Consider the following 25,324-nt stretch of genomic DNA (forward strand, 5'->3'; position numbering starts at 1 on the left):
GTTCAGGAAGAAAGGGTCGTTTTGACAACTCTAATCGCGCAGCCATAAGATGTCAAGGGTTGGGGCAATATTTAAAAATTATTGTTTATATTAAAACATCATCTGAATCTAATTTAATCAATTTTATTCTATTTTCTTAATTAATATTTTTAATTGATTATAATTATTTTTGACCACACAATCAATTAAATTTTTTAAAAATACTACTCATCAATATATATATATATATATATATTAAAAAAAATGGTCAGAGGCTATTATACGAGCCCCGACCGTCTCTCATGCACATAAGAATTCGAGTATCACACCCTACACTCGGGGGGAGACTTACAATTGATAAGCATATGCCCAATTTCGAGTCAAAATGAGTCGAACATGAACAAATAAATATTCTTTCGAGTTCGGCTCGTTAACCTTACTCAAAAGCAATATGACAATCATCTCTTCACTAGAAGCCAATATTTTGAGCAGCCTTAAGTATCTTAAAAAATGATACCGAACATGAACAAACAAATATTTTTTCGAGTTCGGCTCGTTAACCTTACTCAAAAACAATATGATAATCATCTCTTCACTAGAAGCCAGTATTTTGAGCAGCCTTAAGTATCTTAAAAAATGATAGATTTTTATCCCCATCAATAAATAATTTTAAATGTTAGATACTATTCCTTTTTAATATGGCAAAAAGAACTAGCCATTAAATGCGAAGATAACCCCGCCGCAGCCCGGAAGCTCTATGATGACTTCGAATTTGGCATGTTAGCCAAGTCCTTTTGGCAAATAGCACTATCATCCATACCATTCGAGTTGGCCAGCATGGCGTAAAAGGAGGGAGAGCGAGAGCAAGGCGGGAGTCTGCTCCCCATTTCTCCCGTTCTTTTCGGCTCACCTCAATTCCATCAAAAACCAAACAACACCACCCCCGACATTCTCTCTGATACCGAGATCCAATCTCCTCCCCATACATCGCCTCTTCACGCTCTTCCAACTTTGATTTGGATGCGGAGGCGCTCATCCTCTCATTGTGCCCATCGGGCACCGAACGATATTCTTCAGTTAATCTATTGACGTACCCTTTCGGAGTTGTTGCCGCTGATCTGGCCGACGAGATGGGTCTAATCGAGAATGTTGGCAATGCGCCGGAGGCCGCACATTTGTTCGTTGCAATTTTTTTTGCCCTGGGTTTCGTTCCGGCTAGATTTTTGCTCAATTCTCTCGTTTATAAGGTAATGGCTTCCTTAAAAGCTAAATGCTCGCTTTTTTGTTTGCTTAGGGCTCATCTGGTTTCTTTAAATGTTAAAGAATTGTAGTTTTGTTGGCGTGAAGATCGAAATCATATCACTTTTTAAGTATTTTTGAGAAAAGGTTATGAAGTTTGAAATTAATATTGGCAGTCTGATTATATATAACGAAATGTGTGTTTACATGATTAATAAATTCTAATAACTAACTTTTGGTGCTAATTATATCTTTGAAAACTTCGACAATTGTATTATTTCCTATTTTGGATCTTATTAGCTAATCATTAGATGTAAATATAAACTGGACATTAAAGCTTTATTGTTAGCTAGTATTATTGAGCTGTGGAGCTAGTCATGACTCATGAGTTGTTGCTAGTGTCATGAATTATTGTTTGCTAGTTACAGCTTAAACATTTCTACAATCTTTTGTTTAAATAGAACCAATCCAATAAAAATGATATAAATATAGTTTCTTATTGGGAAATTTACATACACAACACACAATTTTATGTATTTGCATATCTCACACCCAAACTTTCATATTTGCATACACACTAACACAGCACTTCGGTGCTTTAAACCTATGCATGAAAATTTGATAATAGTGCTATTTGTTATGTGATATTAAAAAATTGAATGCTATGTGTGTAAATATGAAAGTTCTGGTGTGAGATATGTAAGTACATAATACTTGTGTTATGCATGTAAATGCCCCTTTCTTATTTTATGTAGCATTAAAGACATCCTTCAAATTTTTTTTTCCAAGGTTCCTCACTCTGGTTCTCAAACTCTTCTCTCCCAAATTCTTTATTGTTATTTCCACTTACATAATATCGCTTAATAGCTTTATTGTTTCGATCTCTAAATATTCAACCTTTTGGGTTCATAACTACTCCATAATTCTGAAGTCAAATTGATGATTGCTTGTTGCCTTCTATGACTTTGCTCACCCTATCTCTTAGATCAAGCAATTGACCTTGTGCAACTGTCGGTCACTTCAGAGTCATTTTTAGCCGTCCTAAAACTTTACTATTTATCTTGCTTCACAATGATTATTTAAAATTGTCCAATTTAAGATTCTCCTTGAGGCCTATCTCAGCCTGCGACATGTGTAGTATCTTGAGGCTTATGTCTCATCGTTTGTTTGAGGCGCACAATCATGAGGTGCACCTTGTTGCACATGCATGCTTTTGTTTCATCATTTGCATGAGAATTTTGATTGATGATACACATTCCTCAGTCATTAATGATGACCTTCAAAAGATGAATGGTTTGTAAATGATGCAAATGAAATTTTATAGCATAATTACGAATGAAAAATCTTAATGTCACTTTTTTACGAAGGAACAGGAACAACAAGAATCTACGAAAAGGTAATTTGGAGTTCCTATCAAAACTCAAACCGTTACATCAAAAGTAGCTCCGATGTTTAAGAGTTCAACTTCATTCTATTTAAGGGGTTTCACGTCTCTCCCACCTAATTAATTGACATCATCGTCAGTGCTCTCTAGAAATTCAAATGGTAACTTCCACCATGTAGCACTTTATCCCATATTGGGTAGCATTTTATTTTTACTGACACTTAGTTCCCATCTTGAGGTTGGTGTAATGCTTTGATGTCATTTGTAACAATCCGAACTCTAATCCATCTAGATATTGTCTTCTTTGGTCTATTGGCCTCACGATTCTCTCTCTGGTGCAAATTCCTAGTAGGTCACCTATCCTATACGAGCACACTTAACTTTGGAGTTTTAGTCAAAACTCCCATCGTTACACCGAAAGATGCCTTGATGTTCAGCTTTATTCTACTTAAGGGGTTTCACACCAACAATGTGGGCTGAGACATGTTTGCTTCTTCTACCAATCAAAATAAAAGTTGTCAGCCATTCTTCAACTCCAACCACCACTTCAATAAATAACCACCACAATTTTGAGGTGATCATTCTCTTTTACGTCCATATCTTGGTTATTGTTAAGTAAATGGTATACAAGAGCTTTTTGCTACGTGATAGTTGGTTTTTTGCTTTGTTCCAGTTCAACAAGCGAGTCAACCTCATATTTCACTCCTTGGATCCACTGCTTTTTGTCAATCTCGGGCCCACTTTACCACCAAAAGTGTCTCCATTACTCACAGTTTCTTAACAATTTCTCTGTAGATTCCTCCTACATTGGCTTCAATAGTGTTTTGATCAAAGATGGAACGGCCTTGCCATTATTCACAATTGCTTCATCATTCTTACTACTACTAATAACATTGCTCTTAATAATGCTCTGTGTATTAAGTATGGAACATAATTTCGATTCATGTTCTTTATTTTGCTTAACCAAGGATGCTTTAGTTAAACTCTCACAAGCTTCTTTTCTTGTGAATGACATTTTTTATGGAGAATTGGTTTTTTTCTTGGTGAAGAGATTGAAGTAAAACATATTTGAGTATGCCATTTTTCCTTAAAGCTTTTTACCATCTTTCCACCCTTTTGAAATAAGTTGGAGGGCTGCTCCGGCCTGTTCGCAAAAATTATTGCAAGAATATTAATGATTACTTGCAATGAGCAGGATATTTCCATGGATGTAGCCTTCTAGCGGGAACTCCAATCATTGCCGGCAGCAAAGGGCGGCCGGTCTCTCTCCCCCAACTCTTTGTACGTGGGAGGCATGTAGGCCTACTGCAAAGGTTCGACAACTCCAGAACAGTTTCTCTGTTTGGAGTTACAGTGCATTAACAAAGTGTTGAATTGAGTAGTTAGATAGATCTTGGGTGCGATTTTTGTAAAAATCTCTATTTATTAATGTTTTTTCTCCAATTCTTGCTTTCTCTAGTGTTAAGACTATTAAAATGACATCACAGATTAGGTCATGAAGCTTTTTTTATTCTTAAACACATTGTCTCCAATTACAAACTAGACCTTTCATCCTCAATGCCATATGATTTTCTTTGTAATACCTGTCATTGTGATGAAAGCATAACTTGCAATTATGTATTTGCTCAATTTTCTCTTATAAACCTCTTGAACTCTTATATTTTGATGTATGAATTTCTCATATTCAATCCCATTATGTATTTAAGAATTATATTATCTTTTTTTACCACTTCATTAAATAAGTTTAGCTTTATCCTCACACATACAAATCTAAAAAATATGTAATCATCATCGATCTCAAGGCCATAGTGGAAATTTTCTTAAAAGCAAAATCATTACACTTTATTTTTATAATGGTAATGAGTACCCTATTCTTGCACAATACCTCTCTACATATGGCATATCTAATCTCACCACACCAACTCATACACCAAAACATAATGTTTAGTTACAAAGATGGGATCACATATTGTTGAAATTGGTCTCACTTGTCTCTCTCATGTTTCTCTTTCTTAACTTTTTATTCCCATGACTTCTCCACTACGATTTATCTTATTAATTTTATGTCCATGTCCACTTTAAATATTTCCTTTTCTTACAAAAAGCTTTTTTCACACCTCTATCAATTATACAAAACTTAAAGTTTTTAGATGCCTAAGTTTTTTCTAGCTTCAACCATATTCCCCGCATAAACTTGGTGCTCATTCCTTTTTCTCATGTCTTTTTTGGATAATCATTTAGAGCATATCTATGTCTTGACCCCTCCACTTCTAGAATCTTTTTCTCCCATTATGTGAAGTTGCTCAAGTATGTGTTTTCATTTTCCATCATTACTCGTCACTTGCACCATCCGTAACCCTCTGTCGTCTCTGAATGTTTTCCACCAGTCGTCATTATTTTGTCTAACAATATGCTGAAATTGTTGCTCACAACACCATCCATCCTTCAACCTTTTCCTCCGCCATCATGCGGCCTCTCCACCTCTCTCTAATCTACCATTACTAGTCCTAAACAACACCAGAACCCTACCCAGAACTCAATATTATTAGTTATTACAAACCTTCAGTGCCTACATTCTCCTCCATTGCCATCCAACTGCTCAGTACTTATAAAAGGATTATTGATGCCAAAAATGATATCCGCAAACCATTCTAGAAATTAATCTGTCTGTCAAAATCTCTAATCTTAACTTTGAACCAACCACTATAGTCGAAGCTCTTGTCGATCCTAAACGTTTGATGAATATGGCACTCTTGCTCGGAATGTGTTTTGGCAGTTGGTTCTATCCAAACCAACTCAAATTATTCTTAGTTACGAATGAAAATTTCAAACTAAATATACCTTTATTTATTTTAGGCAATTTCATGGTTTTCCTTCTTGCCAAATGGCTTCCACCAATGATCATCTATTTACAACAATGACATTCGATTTGTCAAACCCACCATCATACCCCTTGCTCTCAACATTGTTGTAATCGTGGGCTGGTCTTTATGACAATTAGATGTTTAGAATGCCTTCCTACAATGATATCTCTCTATAGATGTTAATATGGCCCAACCACCTGATTTTGTAAATTACGCCTGTCTGTCCTTTTCATGTTCTCAAGTTTCACGAAGCTATATTTAGCATCACATATACCCCACATATTTGGTATTATGAACTTCGTTAGTGCTTATTTATTTCTTAATTTAGGAACTACCATGCTGACGTGCCACTATTATTCTTCAACTTTGCTAGCCAATATATCTATTTTCTTGTGTATATTGACAACCTTATCATCATTGATGATAGTAACAAATTTGCTGTAGGATTTGTCAGTCTTCTTGCTCAATAATTCTCTCTTAAAGACTTCCATCTTCACCACGTTTTATCTTCTGTCTCAATGATGGTGCATCATGAATCTCTTGCTTGAAGTAAAATGTCAAACTCTAAATTGGTCCTCATGCCAATTGATACCAATCCTACCCTAGCACTCCACTTTTGATTTGATCTTACAGATCCGACCAACTAGAGGAATCATTGACTGCTTACAATACTTGTCTTTTGCATGCCCCGGTATCAACTAACTATTATAGTTCATCCACCATCCACTGATCATTAAGCTGCTAAAAAATGTCTTCTTAGCTATCATTCTTTCACATTGTGATTTTCCATTAACTTCACACACTTTCTTGAATGCTGACTTGATTGGTTAAAGATAAATATCTCCACTAGAGCATAGTTCATATATTTGGGTCACAATCTCATCTCAAGGTGCTCGAAGAGGCAACACTCAATTCTCGAATGTCAGTAGAGGCAGGGACATATCTATCACCACTATTGTTGATAAACTAAATGGGGCTTGCTCTTATCTTTATTGAGTTTGGAATTCACATTCCACAGTATCTAATCATCCACTGTGATAATACTGGAGCCACTCACTTTTTCTTTAAGCCACTGTTTCACTCTTGCATGAAACTTGTTGCCATTGACTTGTACTTCATTTGTGACTTGATCCAAAATGTTGCACTCCAAGTTGCTCATATTTGATCTATAGGATTAAATAACAAATGTTCTTACAAAATCTCACGTAGAAAGATAGTTTCTATCGCTCAAAAAACAAGATTTTATTTTCGCATCGGTGTTTCATCTTGTGGGCGCATAATAGAGATTATGGGACAAATAGACCATTGCATGATTTTCTACTTTGCAAATTAGGAGCTGCTTATTAGGTTTAAATGTTAGTTGGTCCTTAAGAATGTAAATTGCTACCTAGCCATGAGGGTTTGCGAGCCAGTGGTGAGTTGTTGCTACTTAGTGATGGTTGTTTCTAGCTATTCATTACTTGTTGCTAGATAGTCTGAAGTTGTAAATCGCTGCGGTTTTTTTCAAAAAATAGGATCAATCCCTGTGCAAATAAGTCAAAATACATAAGCATATTTTCTCATTTCTTTCATTTCCATAGTTTCTGTTTAAAATCCTTGCATAAGTGGAGGGAGAACTGGAGATAACTTTATGATGAGTTAAAGAGATCATCTGAGTATATGTTTTTTAACTTTATTTAAAGAATACCTCATTAGTAAAATGTTCTTGCTATCTCTCAAAATTACAGGCTTCTTTTCTGAACCAGCAGAAAAAGTAGTATTTTTTATTAAAAGGAATATTATAATTTATCGGGGCAACAAATGCTTCTGATTTGAATTAAAAAATGAAAAATATGATTTCTAGAATTTGGCATTTTTGATTCACCAGACTTGTACTCTGTGCGGTTCAATTAACCTTTATCCTTGTAATTGTACTTGAAACATATGACTGAAGATGTTATCTGCCTTACTGTGTTTGTTTTTGCTCTCGGTTTTCTTTGAGCTTTTTGTGGACTACAGATTAGCTGTGAACTTTAAAAAAATTAATGCATTAAGACTAATTAATTCTTCTGAGAATTGGAGTATAATGATAGCAGATTCTCTTTATTTCTCCTTTTCAATCTCATTGCAATTTCAATTATTCATGAAAATAATTAAGGGTTTGCTACTTTGAATGATTTAGCAACAACTGAAAGAAATGGCACATATTGTAGTTCATCTATCACCGTCTGGATTCATTTTGTAATGTGTTGTTACTTGTTGTGCTGTTTATTTTAATATGTTGTTCTTCTTACAATTATGTAAAATTCAGTTCGCAAGTTTGTTGTTTGTGATTGTGAAGCCATGGAGGTATGTATGTACCGTACAACTTTTGTTACATGTTCTGGCATAAATCAAAATCATGTCATATAACAGCTTTTTGAGTCAAAGCAGTTCAGAAAACCAAACAATTCAATCAAACTCTAGGATGTGGGAAAATAAAATCAAAGTTGAATATTCATAAGAAAGAACCCAACTACGCCTTCAAACTAGGGTGATGTCATTCTGTGGCAATAACCCAATGATTTATCTCTTCCTCTAGGACAATTTTACTTACGCATCTTGGAGCAATTGCATGATTTATAACATTTTATCATTTGATGCTTATGTAATCTCTGTGTTCTATATGCTGATCTCAATATAGGTAATTATTATCTTTTTTCTCTAAGCTTGTACTTTTATTTGCAGAGGCTGGCAATCAGAATGTTGTACGGTCCTGCTGTTTCATTGATGGCAGATGTGACTAGAAAGGCAAAGTTTATCAAGTGCACAGAGTCTATGTGGAAGTTGACATACTATGCTTGTGTGCAGATGTGGGTAATTTCAATCCTTAAACAAACACCTTGGGCCATGAATACGAAGGAGTATTTTAGAGGGTGGCCGAACCAGGACTTGGGGTATGATCAGTTACCTTTATTCTATATTTCTAAGACAATCATGGCATTTTCTTATCCAGAGTTCCAACCTGAGATTCTTCTTCTTTCCTTGTTTTCGACAGGTTGCCAATGAAGCTGTTCTATATGTGCCAGTGTGGGTTTTATCTTTACAGTATTGGTGCTCTTCTGGCTTGGGAAACCCGAAGAAAAGATTTCTCTATTATGTTCTCCCATCACATAATCACTTCAGTTTTAATTGGATATTCCTACTTGACGAGGCAAGCATTTCTGACGTTGTGTTATTATGTTGTTTGCATGTTTCATTATCATGTCTAGGCGTACAGCTATTAAGATTAGGGTTCTTCCATCTGCAAAGTAATTCCTAATCCTGAGACGGCTAAACTTAATTGCATGTTTTAGTTGTGTGATCTTATATTTTCTGTAGATATGTAACGTTTTAACATATCAATTACTGCAGAAGCTAGGCCAACAACAAGAATCAGTGATTTAGGCGTCTTAGGATATAAAGTTTTGATGAAGATCTATTATGAGCAGTAGGAAATCATGACACATACAATGTGCTGATCACAAACTACTATTCTTAAGCAATTTTCACTTCCTTGGATGAAAATCAAATGTACATAGCAAACTAAATCAGACAAAATGACCAATGACCCTAGGGATCAAGAAATCCATGCAAACATTTTGAAATCAGTATCGTATCAAATCTAACCAAACACGCTTGCTTTTTTTAGTCAATACAAAAACATAGAAGAAGAAAGAACAAGAGGGAGAAAAAGTGAATGATTTCAGAAGAAAGAAAGACTTTTGCTTGTACAAGGAAATGAACCATCTCAAAATTCTTCAAAACTCCTAGCTGGCTGAAAAATTTAATCCCGAAAGCACAAGGAATTGCACATCCAAAAAAAAAAAAAACCAACCACCAAATTGAGCTTTTGTGCATATAATTGCCTCTATTGTAATCGCAAAGCCAATTATGATATTCCCTTTTTAGTCACAGATGGCAGAAAGGAAAACCAATGATTTGCAAATGTTTTGCAGAACTTAAATTTCATGAAAAAATAAAGGATTCTGTGCTCGAGCAAGCTGTAGATTGCAAAGAAGAAAAGCCATTGGGCTTGTATGGGAAACGCTAACAGAGCGAATCATTGGAACTACATATGATAAAGCCACATTAAGCTAAGAGCTTGAGTCGTACAAGAGACACATACCAGAAGAATACCACAAGAAATTATTTTGAGACTGAAGTATGGAAAATCTTCTTGGCAACAGTAAGATTGAAGTCCAAGTACAAATTAAATTGGATCTGAGCATAGATTAAACTCTTATGATAGGGTAATAGCGGATAGCCTAGGATGCATATACTGACTTTAGTACAACTTCAATACTACAGGAAATTAGAAGTTAATTTTTAGTTGTTTATCATAATATATATATTTTACATTTTTGACAATTAAAGACTTCAAAATTTGCATAATTTTTTCCTGGTTTTAAAAAACTCCACTCCAACAAATAATATAGGTGATGTTGGGACTTGATTTCATCTTCTACCATAGTTTATGGCACAAGTTAGTATAATTGTTTGAAATTATGTAAATGATGTGTTGCAGTTGAAGTTTGAAAAAGTTTTTTATAAGAAAAATTCAAAACTTTAGTTGAAATTTCATGACCAACTTAATTTACATGCATTAAAAAGTAAACTAATACTGGTATTGTTTTGATATTTTCAACTTTGAAGCATTCGCCTCATTATTTTATATGATTTTATGTGATCCCATTGTTTGGAAGTTAGTTTTTTAAGGATTTCTATAAGAAACTTGATGAGCCCTTAACTTATTGCTTGTTTTTTTATATATTTAATATTTACATCTGTAATAGTTTTTTAATTGTCATAATTAACATTAGGTTTCCTGCAAGTATTCTCATACAATCATTGATGTGCTGTGCGATAATTGTGAAAAGTCACCCAATGTAAACAGAAGGATTAATTAAATCTACATGTGGTAAACTTGAAATCCCATAAGTATTTCAAATGAATTAGTGCTTGCAAATTTATTCATATGCAATATCAAATTCCAATTTGATGTATGCTCCCATATCAATCATTGATACAGAGCATCCATACTCTGTTAATTCTTTTAGTTTGTTTACCAACTGATTGCTGTCAATCAATCAGAAATTTTTATTAAGTTCCCAAATCCTTTAATAGAGATCTACGAAAATAGCTCAAACATTTGTTGACCTCCATACAAATGCCATGGATGCGATATTATAATGGGCAAACCCAATTTATAATCCCAAGTGGGTGGTCTATGACGATGCCCCTATGAGCAACAATGAACTAATATATTATTTCCATATCAATGTTATCAATGTTATCATGTTACGTGAAGACATGCGAGGTATATATATATATGATTTTAAAAATTTATGCTCGTCTCTTTTGAGAAGGATTAGTTCTGGGTCAAATTTTTTGAAGGTAAACTGCATTTTAACTAAGATACTACCCAAAGAATTTGCCTTTCTTTTGTAAGGATTTTATGATTTGATTATAGGTTTCTCATAAGTGCAAGTCTCAGTAGTAAATTATTTTCTTAGATGATTAGAGATTATTTTAGATTAAGACTAGCTAGTAGACATTGTGTTTAGTTTATAGTAGCAATATCTATGTTTTTAGATTGAGAAAAGTTGAATTAAAATTTTTGGTTTTAAGCAAATGGCACAGGAAATGATGTAGATCGATCATGATTTCATAGTTGGATTGCTTTGAAGTTATAGTGGGCATTAGTCTACTTAATAAGAGGACCTTGTCGACTTTACTTAACTAAAGGTTTCTTGTCAATAACAATGGTTTACATCGTCCAAAAGGACATTTTAGACTTAGAATGAATGTTTGCTTGAACATTATTTTAAGTTGATATTAGCTAATTGGGAAGTTTGCCATATCAAGTGCACTCTATAATTCATCACTTAGGAGGTTTTGGCCATTGAAAAATTTGTTGTTTTAGTTGTTATGTAATTTAACAGTGTCATTTTATGGCAAACCACCCAGTCTGAGGGTCTTTATCATAGCCATATCTTTTGTGGTGTCTCTTAGCAAACAAACCACTTAGTTAAAGGTCACATACCATATCTTTACTAAAGAAATCAATGAGAGTGATCTTAGAGAAAAACTGATTTGATATTAGCTTTTTATGTAAACTTAGATTTGTCATTCTTAATAAATTGTTATGAAGGGTGAATAAATTATTGCTTTAAGTTTTGGAGTGCTAAATTTTTCTTGATTGTATTTTTGTGATTTTATAATTTTCTTGATTTTTTTTTTTGTATTTCATGAAAATTTAAGCTTGAAATGATTTTGTTGGGGTTTGGGGGTATTTTGATGATATAGTTTCTTTTTGGTTGAGATTTGTTATCAACTCGACTATCATTGAGGTGCATTAATAATTATATTTTGAAATCGGAAGCTTTATTTTGAAAGAACAACCCCCTGTTATGATATTCAATGGACCATGCCTATTATAGTGGTATTTTATTAGATTTTCTTAGTTTGAATTTTATTCATTCTACCAATTGGTTTTCAAAGGATTGGGTTTACGGGTTTGCATTACTTAAGTTTACTTAAACATCCATTGTGTTACACATATTGTCGACTTTACCTTGAACAATAGGATTGAATCTAAGAGGCTAAAACTTGTGATCATGCAATATAGGCACAACTTGAGTTTGCATTTTAAAAATGAAGTTTCGTTATAAAAGGCCTTGGAAAACTGTATGTAAAAAAAATATAATATTTCTTAGAGGATTTCTTGGTTGGGTATTTAATAAAGTTCATGATAACGAGTCTATTGTATTAGACCGTGGGAGGAAAATTCAAAATTATTGTTTGAGGCAAATCTTATCAACTGCAGTCTTTATAACACTGATAATTAGAATTGTTAAGTGAGACTTATAATCTTACTATATAGCTAGATGACCCACTTGAGAGTGTGCATTTAACAAATTATGTTTTAGGTTTGAGTTTGAGAAAGAGTTTGCCAAGTTCAATGTATTAGACATTTTTTAAAGCGAGTGCATGTCTCTTGAGGCAAGGTAGATATATATTTGTCTCATTTTTAACTTGCGTAGCATTTTTTGGCTTCAAATTTGAGCATCTAGCACATTTGTTGGATAAAATTATTTTTCAGTGATTTGATGCTATGCATGCATTCTTGAAAAGTTTCATGGCCCATGATAGGAAGCACATATCACTTGTTTTTATTTGAAAAAAAATCTCATTCACATGAATGAGCAACCGTTTGAGAAGTATAGGGCTTTGCTGTGCTTGTCATTCATGTGAACTCACAGTCATTGAATTATGCTTGTGACTTTACATTTTTAGTTCATTTTTGGTTGCATTTTATTTGCTTATGTTTATTGGTTTGTAGATCCAATTATGAATATCGCAAGTTGGAATCCATTAAGGTTTTTGAAAGTGGCATAATTTGTCTGTATATGGATTGTATTTCAGGGCCTTGTAAAGAATCATTCTTCCATCTATAACTAGAACCAACTTTAGTTCATGTTCATTTTATATTCAATTCATCGAGTTTATTCTTGAGGGCTCTAAGTATTCAAGAGATTCTTTAGTGCAATTAGGAAGTTATATGCTTATAAGCAAGCCTTCGAGTTCATTATAGGTCCCTTGTAAGTCTATTTCAAGTTCTAATTTTATGGTTTGTTCTAGTTCTCTTCAATTATTTCGATATGTGCCACTTGGAGCATACATTTAATGTCATTTGTAGTTTTTTATAATTTTTATAGTTTTTTTTTTTATTTTAGTCATGTTATTCGGTCTAGATAATTATTTAAATTCGTTCTCAAGTTTGATTATTGGAAAATTTGAAAGAATCATAATTTCTTTCCAATGTAGGGGGTGGGGCATCTATGGGTAGCCTTGATCGGTCTACCACATTAAAAATGTTGTGCATGGGTGGTGTTTAAGAAACCACAATCTGATCTTCTACCCACCACAACAAGAAAGACACTTAATGGGCCTTTTTACCTCATGAAAGCTTTGCATATAAAATTTCTCTGTCGTGTTAGGAAAAACTTACAATTTTTTTATTTTTTTGGTGGCTGGAGTCTTCTCCCAATGCACCAAAAAAAGTGCATTTATGTTTTCTCCTCATTACTCTAAGAAAGGTGTGTGTGAGTTTTCACTTGCACGAGAAAATTATGCTAGAATAACTTAATTTTTCCATAGTGTTGAGAAAGTCATGTAAAGAGTTGATGGTGATGATGATGAGATGAGATTGCGAGATTGATGTGCTCTTTTTATTTTTTTCTCTTTCTCTTTTTCCTCTTTTTTTCACTTTTTTTTTTTCATTTTTTTTGTTTTCTATATTTAGAGTGAGAAAGGAAGAGAGAAAGAGAGTTAGAAAGAGTGGGGAAATTAGAGAGTGGGGAAAGAGAGAGGAATAAAAATTAGAGAGAGAGAGATGGAGAGATATAGGGAGAAACATAGAAAAGAGTAAAAGACGGAGATAGAGAGAGTTAGAGTGAGAGTAAATGAGGTGGAGAACGAGATGAGACAAATGAATTGGAGATAGAGAGGGAGAAAGAAAAAAAAAGTAGAGTAGCAAAAAAGATAGATTGATTGAGTTGAATTATAGAAAGAAAGAGAAGAGTGAAAGAAAGAGAGGGAGAGAGAGAAGAGAGAATGAGGGGTATTTGGTGGCAGGATTTGGTCGGGATTTTACTCAATCATGTCTCATGAGCTTCTATTCTCTTTCACTTGCCATTGGTCCCATTGAGTCTTTTTTAGCAAACTCCTAAGTGACTTTCCATTTTTGCCACTCTTCTTTGGTCCGCCGACATCTCCTCCATAGAGCTCCCTTTCTCAACTTTCCCACTTATTTCACAAGCAATTAGTGGGCTCGCCATGCCTCCTCCAGCGAGTGCTTGTCATAAGTCCTTCACAAATCTTTGGTCCTTTGACACCTCTTTGAGAGAGTTATCTTTCGTTACTACCTTGCTTCTTTGTATTGGAGGGCTTCTAAGAATTGGGTAGCGCAGAATGGTGGAAAACAAGAGAGATGGGAGAGAGGAGCATGTGAGTGAGGAGGGTTTTATGCTTCAATTTTGAGTAGAGAGACGAGCGAGTATGAGGATAAGGGCGTGTCGCATAGGGTCGGCATGTGATGTTATGACCTTGCCTGGTGCTTTGAATTAACCAAAACAAAAACAGACAGTCAGATGGTCGGAACTAAATTTTCTATTTTTATTTATTATTTAACAAATGAAAATGTCGCTAATCAAATTAAATTAAAATAAGATATTTAAATTTACATCGTTACTGTTATCCGCTTCTTCTATAAATATTTTTCCTTCTATCTCTAATCTTTTAATCTCTTAATTAAACATGAAATATTAATTTAAAATAGTATTAAGCTTATACAAAGCTAGTAAATACTTATACTCATAAACTATAATAATATAAGGGACAAAAACCACGACATGTATCCAGTTAGCTTTCAATAAATCAATATAAACATGTGATGTTATTCAAAGAATCTTATTATATCAACAACATATCAATATTATTATATATATGTACAACCATCACAGAAGTACCATCTAAAAATTTGTATAAATTAAATTACTTCAATATCAATATTTTTTTCATTTATGTGTACGAGTATTTTAGCATTCCTCTGCTAGTAGCATAAAATAGTAACTCCATCATAGTCAGTCATAAATATATTAATATTTTATGAAAATCTCTATTTACTAAAAATATATTTCATTCCCATTTGCTTAACAGATATACTTATAAGTCATTCAATATTTATGATAATTTTAATAATACGTTGTACACATATGATTCCTACAATATGAACAAAAATTTCCTAGAATTCAAAATCCCGAGTTTCCAATAATTTCAATATAACTAATGATAATACTAGTAAATGTATTTGGTGTACAAGAAATAAAATTTTATCATAGTATAAGAACATGAGTACTCTCCTCGATATCGATTAATTTTCTATTTGATTTGCCTTGACGTCGAATCTTCTAAAATTTGAGGCCTAAAATAAACACGGGTATTCATATTACAAAACTTTAATTAACTGTTAAATTTACATTATTTATTATTATCGTTCATAAGACGATGGTCTTGTGCCAAAGATGCTAGACATCAAAGGAAAATAGGAATTGGCTGGAATTTCTAGAAAGGTGAGTCTCAATTCTAGTTTTCTAAGATAGTCCATAGGAATTTGTAGAGCTAGAATCTAGGCTCTAAGGAGGAGAAGACAAAACCTCACAAAAATGAGGTCAACAGTTGTATGAGAGGGCCTAAAAGAAGACTTAACTCACACAATACAACACACACAAAATCCTAATAAAGCAAAGATACATAAAGATAAAAAACCAAAAAAACATCAACGGACGCAAAAGTGCTAGGGACGTCTCACTTTAATCTTCACTCTGCCTCTAGTTCTCGTAAGGGAGCCAACTAACAAATTGGTAAGGTGAGTATCATTGCCCGGAGTAACCAAGTATCATTCATCAGATTCCTGAGCTCAAGTAGGTCTCCATTCTTTTTCTTCCTCCTGGATGTGTAGACCTGTCATTTCTCATATGGGGATTGACTCATCCGATCAATGGTTTGGTCCAAACGTGGCCAGATAGGTGTAGGTTGTTGCACATCATGATCCCCATGAACCTGAGTAACATTAACATCTTGCTGGACCTAATGAGGCGGTAGTGAAGCAGTAGTATTTCCACCTCTAATATCAGTGATAGGTTCAAGGGCAGGTAGAGTCTGAAGATTCTCCCTCGACCCCACGATAGGAGGTTTCAAAGACGGGAGAGCTACAACATTGTGTGGAGATTGAATGATTGACATATTGCCTGGGATGATAGTGACGTCTTCAGGAGTATCATTTTGATGATCAATAGTGTCAATAACTTGGAGCTGATCAGAAGGAGATAGATTTACTACCTCTGGTGGAACACTTTGCTTTTTTTGTTCTGAGGTGGGGGTGTAGATGATGACATTGAGAACTAAAGTGGTGGAACATACGACAGTTCGAACAATACGAAGGAAAAAACTCAATCAATATCTTTTGCCAATATCCATGGCGCTGTGTGTCCAACCAAATTTCCTCAGAAGCAGAAAAAGTGATGTCTCTTTCAACAAGTACTTTGGCTTCAGATGGACGAGAAATATTAAAGAAATATTAAAAGTAGGAATGTGGCTTACCATAAGATGAGGCAATAGAGTACAACACTTTTTGAGTAAAATAATGAAATTTCCACTTTTTGAGTAAAATACACTTTTTGAGTAAAATAATGAAATTTCTGACCATGGAGGCAAATTCAAATCGAAATGATTGATGGATCTATCTGTGGGTCAAAACCACTTACCATTTTAAAAACTTCATTGCTCTGTTATCAATTCAGATTATCTTTCTAGCAAATAAGTGAGTGTAATCATCTTCATTATTAATTTGAATAAGAATGTGTATTCCATCTAAGAGTTCAATTTTCCACTTTCCAACAAAGTGCATAAGCTCAAATTCTTTACAAATAAGCTCTATTTTGGGATGACCATACATAAATTTCTCGACCAAATTCAGACAACAGGAAGAAGCAAGTTGAATAACTTCAGTTTCTGTAAAAAAAGATGACAACTTCCTATTCTTCCTATTAGGTTTCTTAATTTCCTTTGCATACTCAAACGAAGGAGGGAAAGAACACGATTTAGGTGTACCTGAGGCGTGGACACCCGCAGGGGTAGCAACATACGATCTGTCCGAAGTTATCGCCAATAGGAGGCGCGGCGTAAGAAACAGTGAAAGTGCAATAAAGGAAAGAGCAAACGTCGAAAGGAATCCGCGGGAAACCCTTCAGAGAGAGACGCACAAAGAAAAAGCACGACGCGAAAGCACGAGACGCCGCGTTTATTCGGGATCGGGCAGCCGCGATTGATTTGGTCTTCTGCGAGCATGAGACGTCGTAGAAACCGAGCCGATGCGACTCGAAACCTATGACCACAAGAACGAGCAGCCGCGTCGGGTTGAGGACGAAGACAAAAGCGATGCACGATGAAGAGAAATGCAATGGAGGAGAAACCAGGGTTCGCCATAGAGGCGAAACCCTAGCAGAGTGTGAGCGACGACCGCGCCATCTTCACACATATATATAAAATATGTTAATTATTTAAATAAATTATATTTTGCCTTTTATAAACCTGGTCAAGTTAATGCCTGCACATGAACCCCTATACACATGTTGCCTTCTTCGCATAAGTATCTCGTGGCTTCTCTTATTGGGCTTGAGAGATGGCTTGTGATGGAGAGTTAGAAAGAATACGAGTTTGTGTCCTGCCAGCTTGAACTTGATAACCGTATATTAGAATGTTTGTGAGCTTGATGGTTCCAGAACTGTATGAGTGCAGGCTCCAATCTACAAAGGCTCGTTATCGATAATAGCCATTGCAAAGCTCCATGTTATTCATTTTGACAGAAACATGTTTCAAATTGTCATCAATGTGTTCTATCATGTAGTCAACTTTAATCATTTTTTTTTTTTCTTCTTATTCTTATACTCATACATCCGAGTGACATCTTCACTTAAAATTTGGCTCTTTGAGTGACATAGACATATTTTCAAGTAGAAGATTGGGATTGAAATTGATTTCGTCATGGGAGGCTGAATGTGACAGATAATAGGATCACTTGGAGGTATCTCTAGTGTCAACCATCATGGGGTTTGGTATTAGAATCTTTTTTTCTTGGTGGCCAAATTATAGAGAATTTTATTAATAATCGATCTTTGGGAGCACACCAACGATATTAACTCCTATGTAGTATATGTTTTTTTATGCATTCGTTTGTTTCCTTTCACTAGATGGCTCATTCTTTTTATTATTTATTATCTCTGTTTTAAGTACATGTTAGTGATGATGACTGAGAAGGGTTGTAATTGTTGAGTAAAGTTTTTCTTAGTTTTAGATTAATTTATTTGGTTGACATTAGTTCTGTTTTGATTTATTTTTGATTAATTTTCAAAATGGTTAAGTAGATTAGGTGGACCGTTATTTTGTTTGGAATCGAAGTTCAGTTTGTTGGAGCAAAGTTTTTTCAACTCGGGTAGATTGATGTGATGGCTCTTTGTTGTAATTCGTTTTAAAAATTAACAATAATAAATGGGAATGGTTGGTAGTGCAGTTGTTTGTTTCAATTACATGTTTCATGCGACTTTTGGAGATATCCGTTGGTATGTTTGATGTGTGGGCTTTTGCTTTTTTGTTGATGGTAATGGTTCCATTTGAATGTGAGGGATTAACTATGTTGATAAGGGCTCTTGCGGATATGCATTTTTTTTTTTGCTTTGGTTTATCTTTTGAACTTTATTTGCTGATTTAGCTTTTGTGGTTTTTATAAAGCAGAAAGTTGGGGCGTTCTATTTTTGTGCAGGATTATTGTTATGTTCTAGTTGCAATTGGGATGCTTTAAGAATTTTCAAAATTACTTTGTGATTAATCTAAATTTAAATTAAGATCGATCTCTACCAGCTTGATCTACTAGCCTTGGAGTAGGAGTCTAAAAACAGTTGTTCTGAGGATTGTAATTAATTCTCAACTTTTGTCTTCCATAAAATTTCTCATTTAAGTTTCAATATTGGATTACAAGAAAATGTTATCAAGGAGGTCATCTCGTTATGCTTGTATGGGTATAATTTTTCTCTAGTTTGGTAATTTAAGTCCTATTATTTCTTTTATTACATAGTGTCATTGGCTAATTAATTACTCTTGATTTGGTCAAAAATTGATGTGTCGAGAGTATGATCCTGTGTAATGAATTCTTTTGCTTGTTCTTTTTGAAGACCTATATAGTTAAGTAAAACAGCAGCAGAAGATTGGAAGGAGAAGGTAAAGCTAAACTGCTATAGAATTCTTAGCATTGTATAAATTGAGAATAGTATAAATCTACGTTCCCCTCATAGTACAGTGCTGTATTTATAATACTAGACAGAATGTTCTGGAGAGATAAAAGTGGTCCCAGACTGACAAAGTTGTTACAGAGAATATGGAGAATATCACCTGAAATACTCAGAGGTTGGTTATAGCTGTAGGGTTGTTACCTCTCCACAAGATCACAATCGGGTGATAAGATTGTGAGCTTGATGTGAAGATTACTGAATTGAGCGTAAGGTAGACACTTGGTTAAAATATCAGCAATTTGATCTTGAGAAGCAATGTGTTGTAGCTTGATTATTCTTGACTGGAGATGATCACGAACAAAATGATGATCAATATCCATATTTTTCATTCTGGCATGCGAGACAGGGTTGTGAGCAATAGAAATAGCCGAAGTATTGTTGCAGTGAATGAGAGTAGCTGATACTATCAGTATATGAAATTCTTGAAGAAGTCTTCTTAGCTAGATGATGTCAGTGGAGGCAGTTGCAAGTGCCCTGTATTCGGCTTCTGTAGATAACCGGGCAACAATCTTTTGTTTTTGAACAGTTCAAGAGATGAGATTATTACCTAAGAATGTACAGAACCCTGTTGTGGATTTTCGATCATCCAAATTTCCTGCCCAATCCGAATCCAAATTGCATCCGAGTTGTAGATCTCCCTTGGTTAGTTGAAGACCTTGAAGAATAGTACCTTTAAGATAACACATGAGACGTTTCGTGAGTTTAAAATGATATAGTAATGGTTGATGCATGTGTTGACAAAGATAATTGATTGCAAAGTTTATGTCTGGCCGGATAACTGTTAGAAATTGTAGGGAGCCAACAAATTTCCTGTATTGAGTGATGTTCTGATATGGTTGCTGGATGCAATCTCACATTTCAGCTTAGAAGGCAGAGGATCACAGTTTTCCATTCCAAGTTGCTGTAAGAGAGATGTGATGTATGCGTTTTGATTGAGAAAATATCCCTTGGAATTATGTTGTAAGTGAACTCTTAGAAAGACGTTAACTTCCCCAAATTCTTTGAGATGAAAGACAGACCGCAAGTCATGAAGAATAGTATTTGTTGTTGATGACTCACTCCCCGTGAGAAGTATATCATCCACATAGATAAATTGGTAGATGCAATGTGTTTGTTTTGATAGATTTAGAGAGAAGGGTCTGCTGTACTCATGAAGTAGCCTTTGCTCTTTAGATAATTGAGAGGTGAATGTGGAAGTTACAGTTGGTGGTGAAGAAGTTATAACAACAAATGGTTTGGAAAATGATGTAGAGATAGGTGTAAGAAGTGACGAGGGTAGCTGAGATGAAGGAGAAATGGATGGTGTCGGTTGAGGGAGAGTTGGAAATATATTTTTATTGAAGGTAATATGGGAGAGATAATGACTCTTCATTGTGAGGATTAAAGCAACAATATCCTGTATGGGAAGTGGAGTAGCCAATGAAGATGCAGGTTGGAGCTGTTGGAAGCAGTATATTACGAAGTAGAGGTTTTTGCCAGGGAAACATGGACATCGAAAAGCGCGTAAATGTTTGTATGTAGATGGAGAGCGATGTAAGAGCTCATAAGTTGATTTGTAGCAGTTGGTTTTAGATGGCATGCGATTTATGAGATATAAGATGTTGTGAGAAGAGCAGCAACCCAAAATTGAAGAGGTAGTTGGGCCGTTAGAAGTAGGGTTGCATTCGACAATACCATTTGTTGGGGTGTACAAGGACAACTGAATTGGTGTTGAATTCCATTTGAGGGGAAATATTTCTGTAGATTTGTAGAGAGATATTCACCTCCTCCGTCAGAGCGAAAATTTTTAATACAAGTGTGAAATTAATTTTTAATTAGATTGAGAAAGGATTTGATTTTAATAGTTGTCTCAGATTTGACAAACATTGGAAGTATCCAACAATAACGTGAGTAATCATCTATGAGTGATAGATAGTATTTATACCCATTGGAAGAGATATTGGGGGCTGGTTCGCATACCTCAGAGTGCAAAAGCTCAAAAGGAACTCTAGATATAGACATTGAATAAGAAAAGGGCTGCCTGTGACTTTTGCCGGAGTTACAGTCATTAAGTAGAAAAGAAAAAATAGGAATAAATGTAGAAACAACATGCTTGGAGATGAGAGCTGCAACCTCTCGATGTGGCATAACAGAGGAGTTGAAGAGGTAGCATTGACTGCAGATAGGGCTGTGATAGGATACAGACCATTCCTTTGACTGCAGATAGGGCTGTGATGGGATCCAGGCCTTTCCTGCTTGGCCTCGACGGATGAGTTTCTTTGCCCTCCGATCCTTAATAGAAAAACCAGATTTCTCCAACGAAACAGTGCAGCATTATCAGTTGTTTATTTATGAACAGAGAGAAGATTTGGTGCAAGTAGAGGAGAGTGTATAAGTTTAGGAAGAAGAAATGTACATTGTGGTCTAGGTAAAATACACTAACCTGTAGAGGTTTTAGGAAGAGTTGTGCTATCACCAACCGAGATATTATCATTGCCATGATAAGGAATTGCTTGTTGTAGATTGTCAGGATCGGCTGTAAGATGAGTTTTTGCGCTACTATCTAGTAGCCAATCATCATGTGTGCTAGTTGTTGAGCTGATGAAAGCAACATCAGATTTGGTAGTTAGATTGGAAGTGAAATTTGTCCGATGCCAGCATTAAAGCCGTGTGACCATTTTTACCCCAAATTTGAAATGTAAGGCTGGATGTAGTATTAGTGGAAGATCTACCTCCCCTGTTGTTCATGGTTGAAGCAGCTCCTTTTCTTGAACCCGTGTTATCTCTTCCTCAACCCATTGAGTTGGTAAGACCTCCTCTGGAAACAGAAGTGTAAGGAGCAATGGCAGCTTCATTGGATTCTTTAGTGTGTTCTGCAGCAATATTGATTTCATCACTACATAATAGTGAGTATAGATCATCGAGAGCAATGGGTTCAAATTGGGTTCTAGTGGCGGTTCTTGAATGCCTGATAAGTAGAAGGTAAACCATTAAATATGTGAAGAATTATATCTTCCTGATCAATGTACCCACCAACAGTAATGATATTGTCAGCGAGAGACTTAGTACATAACATATACTGAGTCATGGAGCGGTCTTTCATGGAGATATGATGAAGCTTGTTTCTGAGCTGTAGAACTCTCGACCTGTTTTTGGATTGGAGTCTCTTAGTCAGTGTACTCGAGATTGCTGATGTAGAGTCGAAGTTTAGGATATACGGGAGGAGATCGTTGAGTAGATAGCTGCTGAAAGGTTTTGATCAATTAGTCGCCATGTTAAGTAAGCTGAATTAGAGTAGTGACAGGTAGAATCTTGAATTTTTTTTGGTGGGCAAACAGTTAACCAATCTAGAAAATTTTCAAGACCATTTGCTCTGAAAAGCTTCTCAATCTGTGAGTGCCAAATGGGTTCATTATCAGCAATTAGTTGAATATTAGCTACTGTCTTGATATCTGACATGAGAAACTTGACGGATGATGGAATTCTGATGTCAGTCATGGATGATGAAGAAAGAACATCTGCTCTAATGGTATATGACTGCTGATTCAGCCATTGGCTCTGATATCATGAAGAACTGTACAGATAAGTAAAACACCGGCAGAAGATAGAATGAGAAGATAAAGCTAAACTGCTATATAATTCTTAGCATTGTATAAATTTAGAATAATATAATTCTACGTTCCTATCAGAGTACAATGCTGTATTTATAATACTAGAGAGAATGCTCTGGAGAGAGATAGAAGTGTTCCCAGACTAACAGAGTTGCTACAGAGAATATAGAGAATATCCCCTGAAATACTCAGAGGTTGGTTACAGCTGTAGGGTTGTTACTTTTTAATTATTTTCATATTTCAAAAAAACCTTGTGTTAGTTAAAAATTTTGTATCCCTTATGTATTTCATACCCTTTTATTTTTAGATTCATTAGACGCCAATCCTTGTATTTTTTTAGTCTGAATAAACAAGATACAACTTTGCCTATTATGAAGAATCATTCTTGAAGCGTACATTCAAAAGTTTTCCTTATCTGCTGTTGATGAAGCAGTTGAACCCATCAAAGTGGATAGGCTCTTGGTGTACATTATCATAACAATCCTATGATTGGTTTAAAGTTGCTGCCTTTCTGTTAATACAGTTTTTTCCGTATTGGAACCGTAATTCTCGCCCTTCATGATACGAGCGATGTATTTCTGGAAGCAGCAAAAGTTTCCAAGTATGCAGGGATGGAGATGGCAGCTAGCCTATTTTTTGCTTGTTTTGCATTATCATGGTTTTTGCTGCGATTGATATTCTTTCCCTTTTGGATAATCAAAACATCAAGGTAAAGAAACACAATTCTGTTGCAATTATTATCAAAATTTTCTTCTATATCTTCTCACAGTATTTATCATTGAATTTTCAGTTACCACTTGATCGAGTCATTGATGAAGTCTGGTCAATTTTCTAGATCATCATATTATATTTTCAATGTCATGCTTTTAACGCTTCTGGTATTCCACATCTACTGGTGGAAACTCATATGTGCAATGATTATTAGACAACTTCAAAATCAAGGAAAAGTGGGGGAAGATATTCGTTCAGGTTAGTTTTCTGAAGATTGATAAAATTTGGCTCTTGGTTTTGTCATTCTGCAAATTATATTCTTCATGTCATGCTCCTTTTGTAATACAATTGAAAGCACAAGGTAATGAAAAGAAAAAGAAATTGAAAGTGTTTCACATAAATAGGTGATTTTGCATTTTTTAAAATTTCTTTTTAATCGTTGCTACACAATTCAAGCAAGGATTAAATTTATTTTGCCTAATGTGATTTTAATGTGATACCATACCATAGTGCTGGCGACCTTTTTTATGGCTGACTTGTGCTACAAATTGTTTTCATGTTTGGCCGTTCTAAATTTGATTCGTTTGGGATGAACCCTTAAATCATTGCTGTTATAATTAACATATGTAAAATTATGTCCTTTTATGATTAAGCTTTTCTTTCTTTACTGTGTTTTAATTTTCATTAGCTTGAATATCTGGTTGGACATCCTTTGTTCATTCACGAACTTCCTTTATTATTGATTGCTGTTCTACAGAGCCTTTGAAAGAGCTAAGGGTGTAAATGATCCATACTTGATCGTGGTTTTATTAATGAGTGAAGTTCTAAAATAGTCCCCAACTATTTACATGCGACCATTTTAGTCCCATAGTTTATAGAAGTGACAAAATAGTCCCCGACTATTTCAAAATTCCTCCATGAAAATTATTTCAGCCTTAATTTTGGGGTCTAATTTGACACGTTTATAAACTCTAGGACTAAAACGGCCCCATATAAATAGTTGGGGACTATTTTGACACTTTACTCTTTTTTTAACCATCAAGTATAATACAAATGAGCTTAACTAGGGAGAAGAATTGCAACATTACATTCTTATTTGGTCCATTTATAAATGAGCTTAGCATGAACAAGAGATGTCAATGACCACCAAATACACTGACAATTTTAATTTCATAAAAGAATTTTTTATTTTAATTAAAATGCCTTCTAAATATCATCTATTTTTTAGATGTTCATCCCATGGTCGTTATAATTGTAAAACATACTAGGAAAACTAAATTTATATAATGTCAAGCTAACTCTTAGTCCAAGTGAGTTGAAAGATCTCAAGCTCAATCAAATTTGAGCTAATTATTGAGCCAACTTATGCTGCCTATTAACTATGATCTTTATTCTCTGAATAATTCATTTGAAGTATTGTATGCAAACATCTCCTAGTTACTAACATCATCAAATACCTCCACAGATTCTGAAGATGAGGAAAGCTGACATAATTTGCAACAGAAGACTGATATTAGTTTCCTTGTACTCCAAAATCTTCTTTCTGACTGCAATTCATTCCTCCTTTATCTCACTTTTTGCTTGTGTAAATTTGTAGGCCATTTTCTGTTTTTTCTTTTTCTTTTTTCTCTTAATATGTTGGAAAATAGA

General features: G+C 34.7%; 1 protein-coding gene across 1 annotated transcript; it reads left to right on the top strand.

Moving 5' to 3' along the window:
* Window positions 1-991: 991 nt before the first annotated feature.
* Window positions 992-25,324, top strand: LOC110031016 (ASC1-like protein 3). The gene is made up of 6 exons (XM_020734041.1): window positions 992-1,226; window positions 8,173-8,381; window positions 8,483-8,638; window positions 23,487-23,672; window positions 23,754-23,932; window positions 25,140-25,324. Exons 1-6 carry the CDS (start codon window positions 1,110-1,112, stop codon window positions 25,160-25,162), a joined length of 870 nt encoding a protein of 289 aa, XP_020589700.1. The 5' UTR covers window positions 992-1,109; the 3' UTR covers window positions 25,163-25,324.

This window comes from Phalaenopsis equestris, unplaced genomic scaffold, assembly GCF_001263595.1.
Source record: "Phalaenopsis equestris unplaced genomic scaffold, ASM126359v1 Scaffold000002, whole genome shotgun sequence".
Taxonomy (NCBI): Eukaryota; Viridiplantae; Streptophyta; class Magnoliopsida; order Asparagales; family Orchidaceae; genus Phalaenopsis; species Phalaenopsis equestris.

Excerpts from the sequence above, each read along its gene's own strand:
- LOC110031016 (XM_020734041.1), top strand. The coding sequence starts at position 1,110 with ATGGGTCTAATCGAGAATGTTGGCAATGCGCCGGAGGCCGCACATTTG. Across the intron at positions 1,227-8,172 it reads TCAATTCTCTCGTTTATAAG|AGGCTGGCAATCAGAATGTT; the intron begins GTAATGGCTTCC and ends TTTTATTTGCAG. Across the intron at positions 8,639-23,486 it reads GGATATTCCTACTTGACGAG|TTTTTTCCGTATTGGAACCG; the intron begins GCAAGCATTTCT and ends CTGTTAATACAG.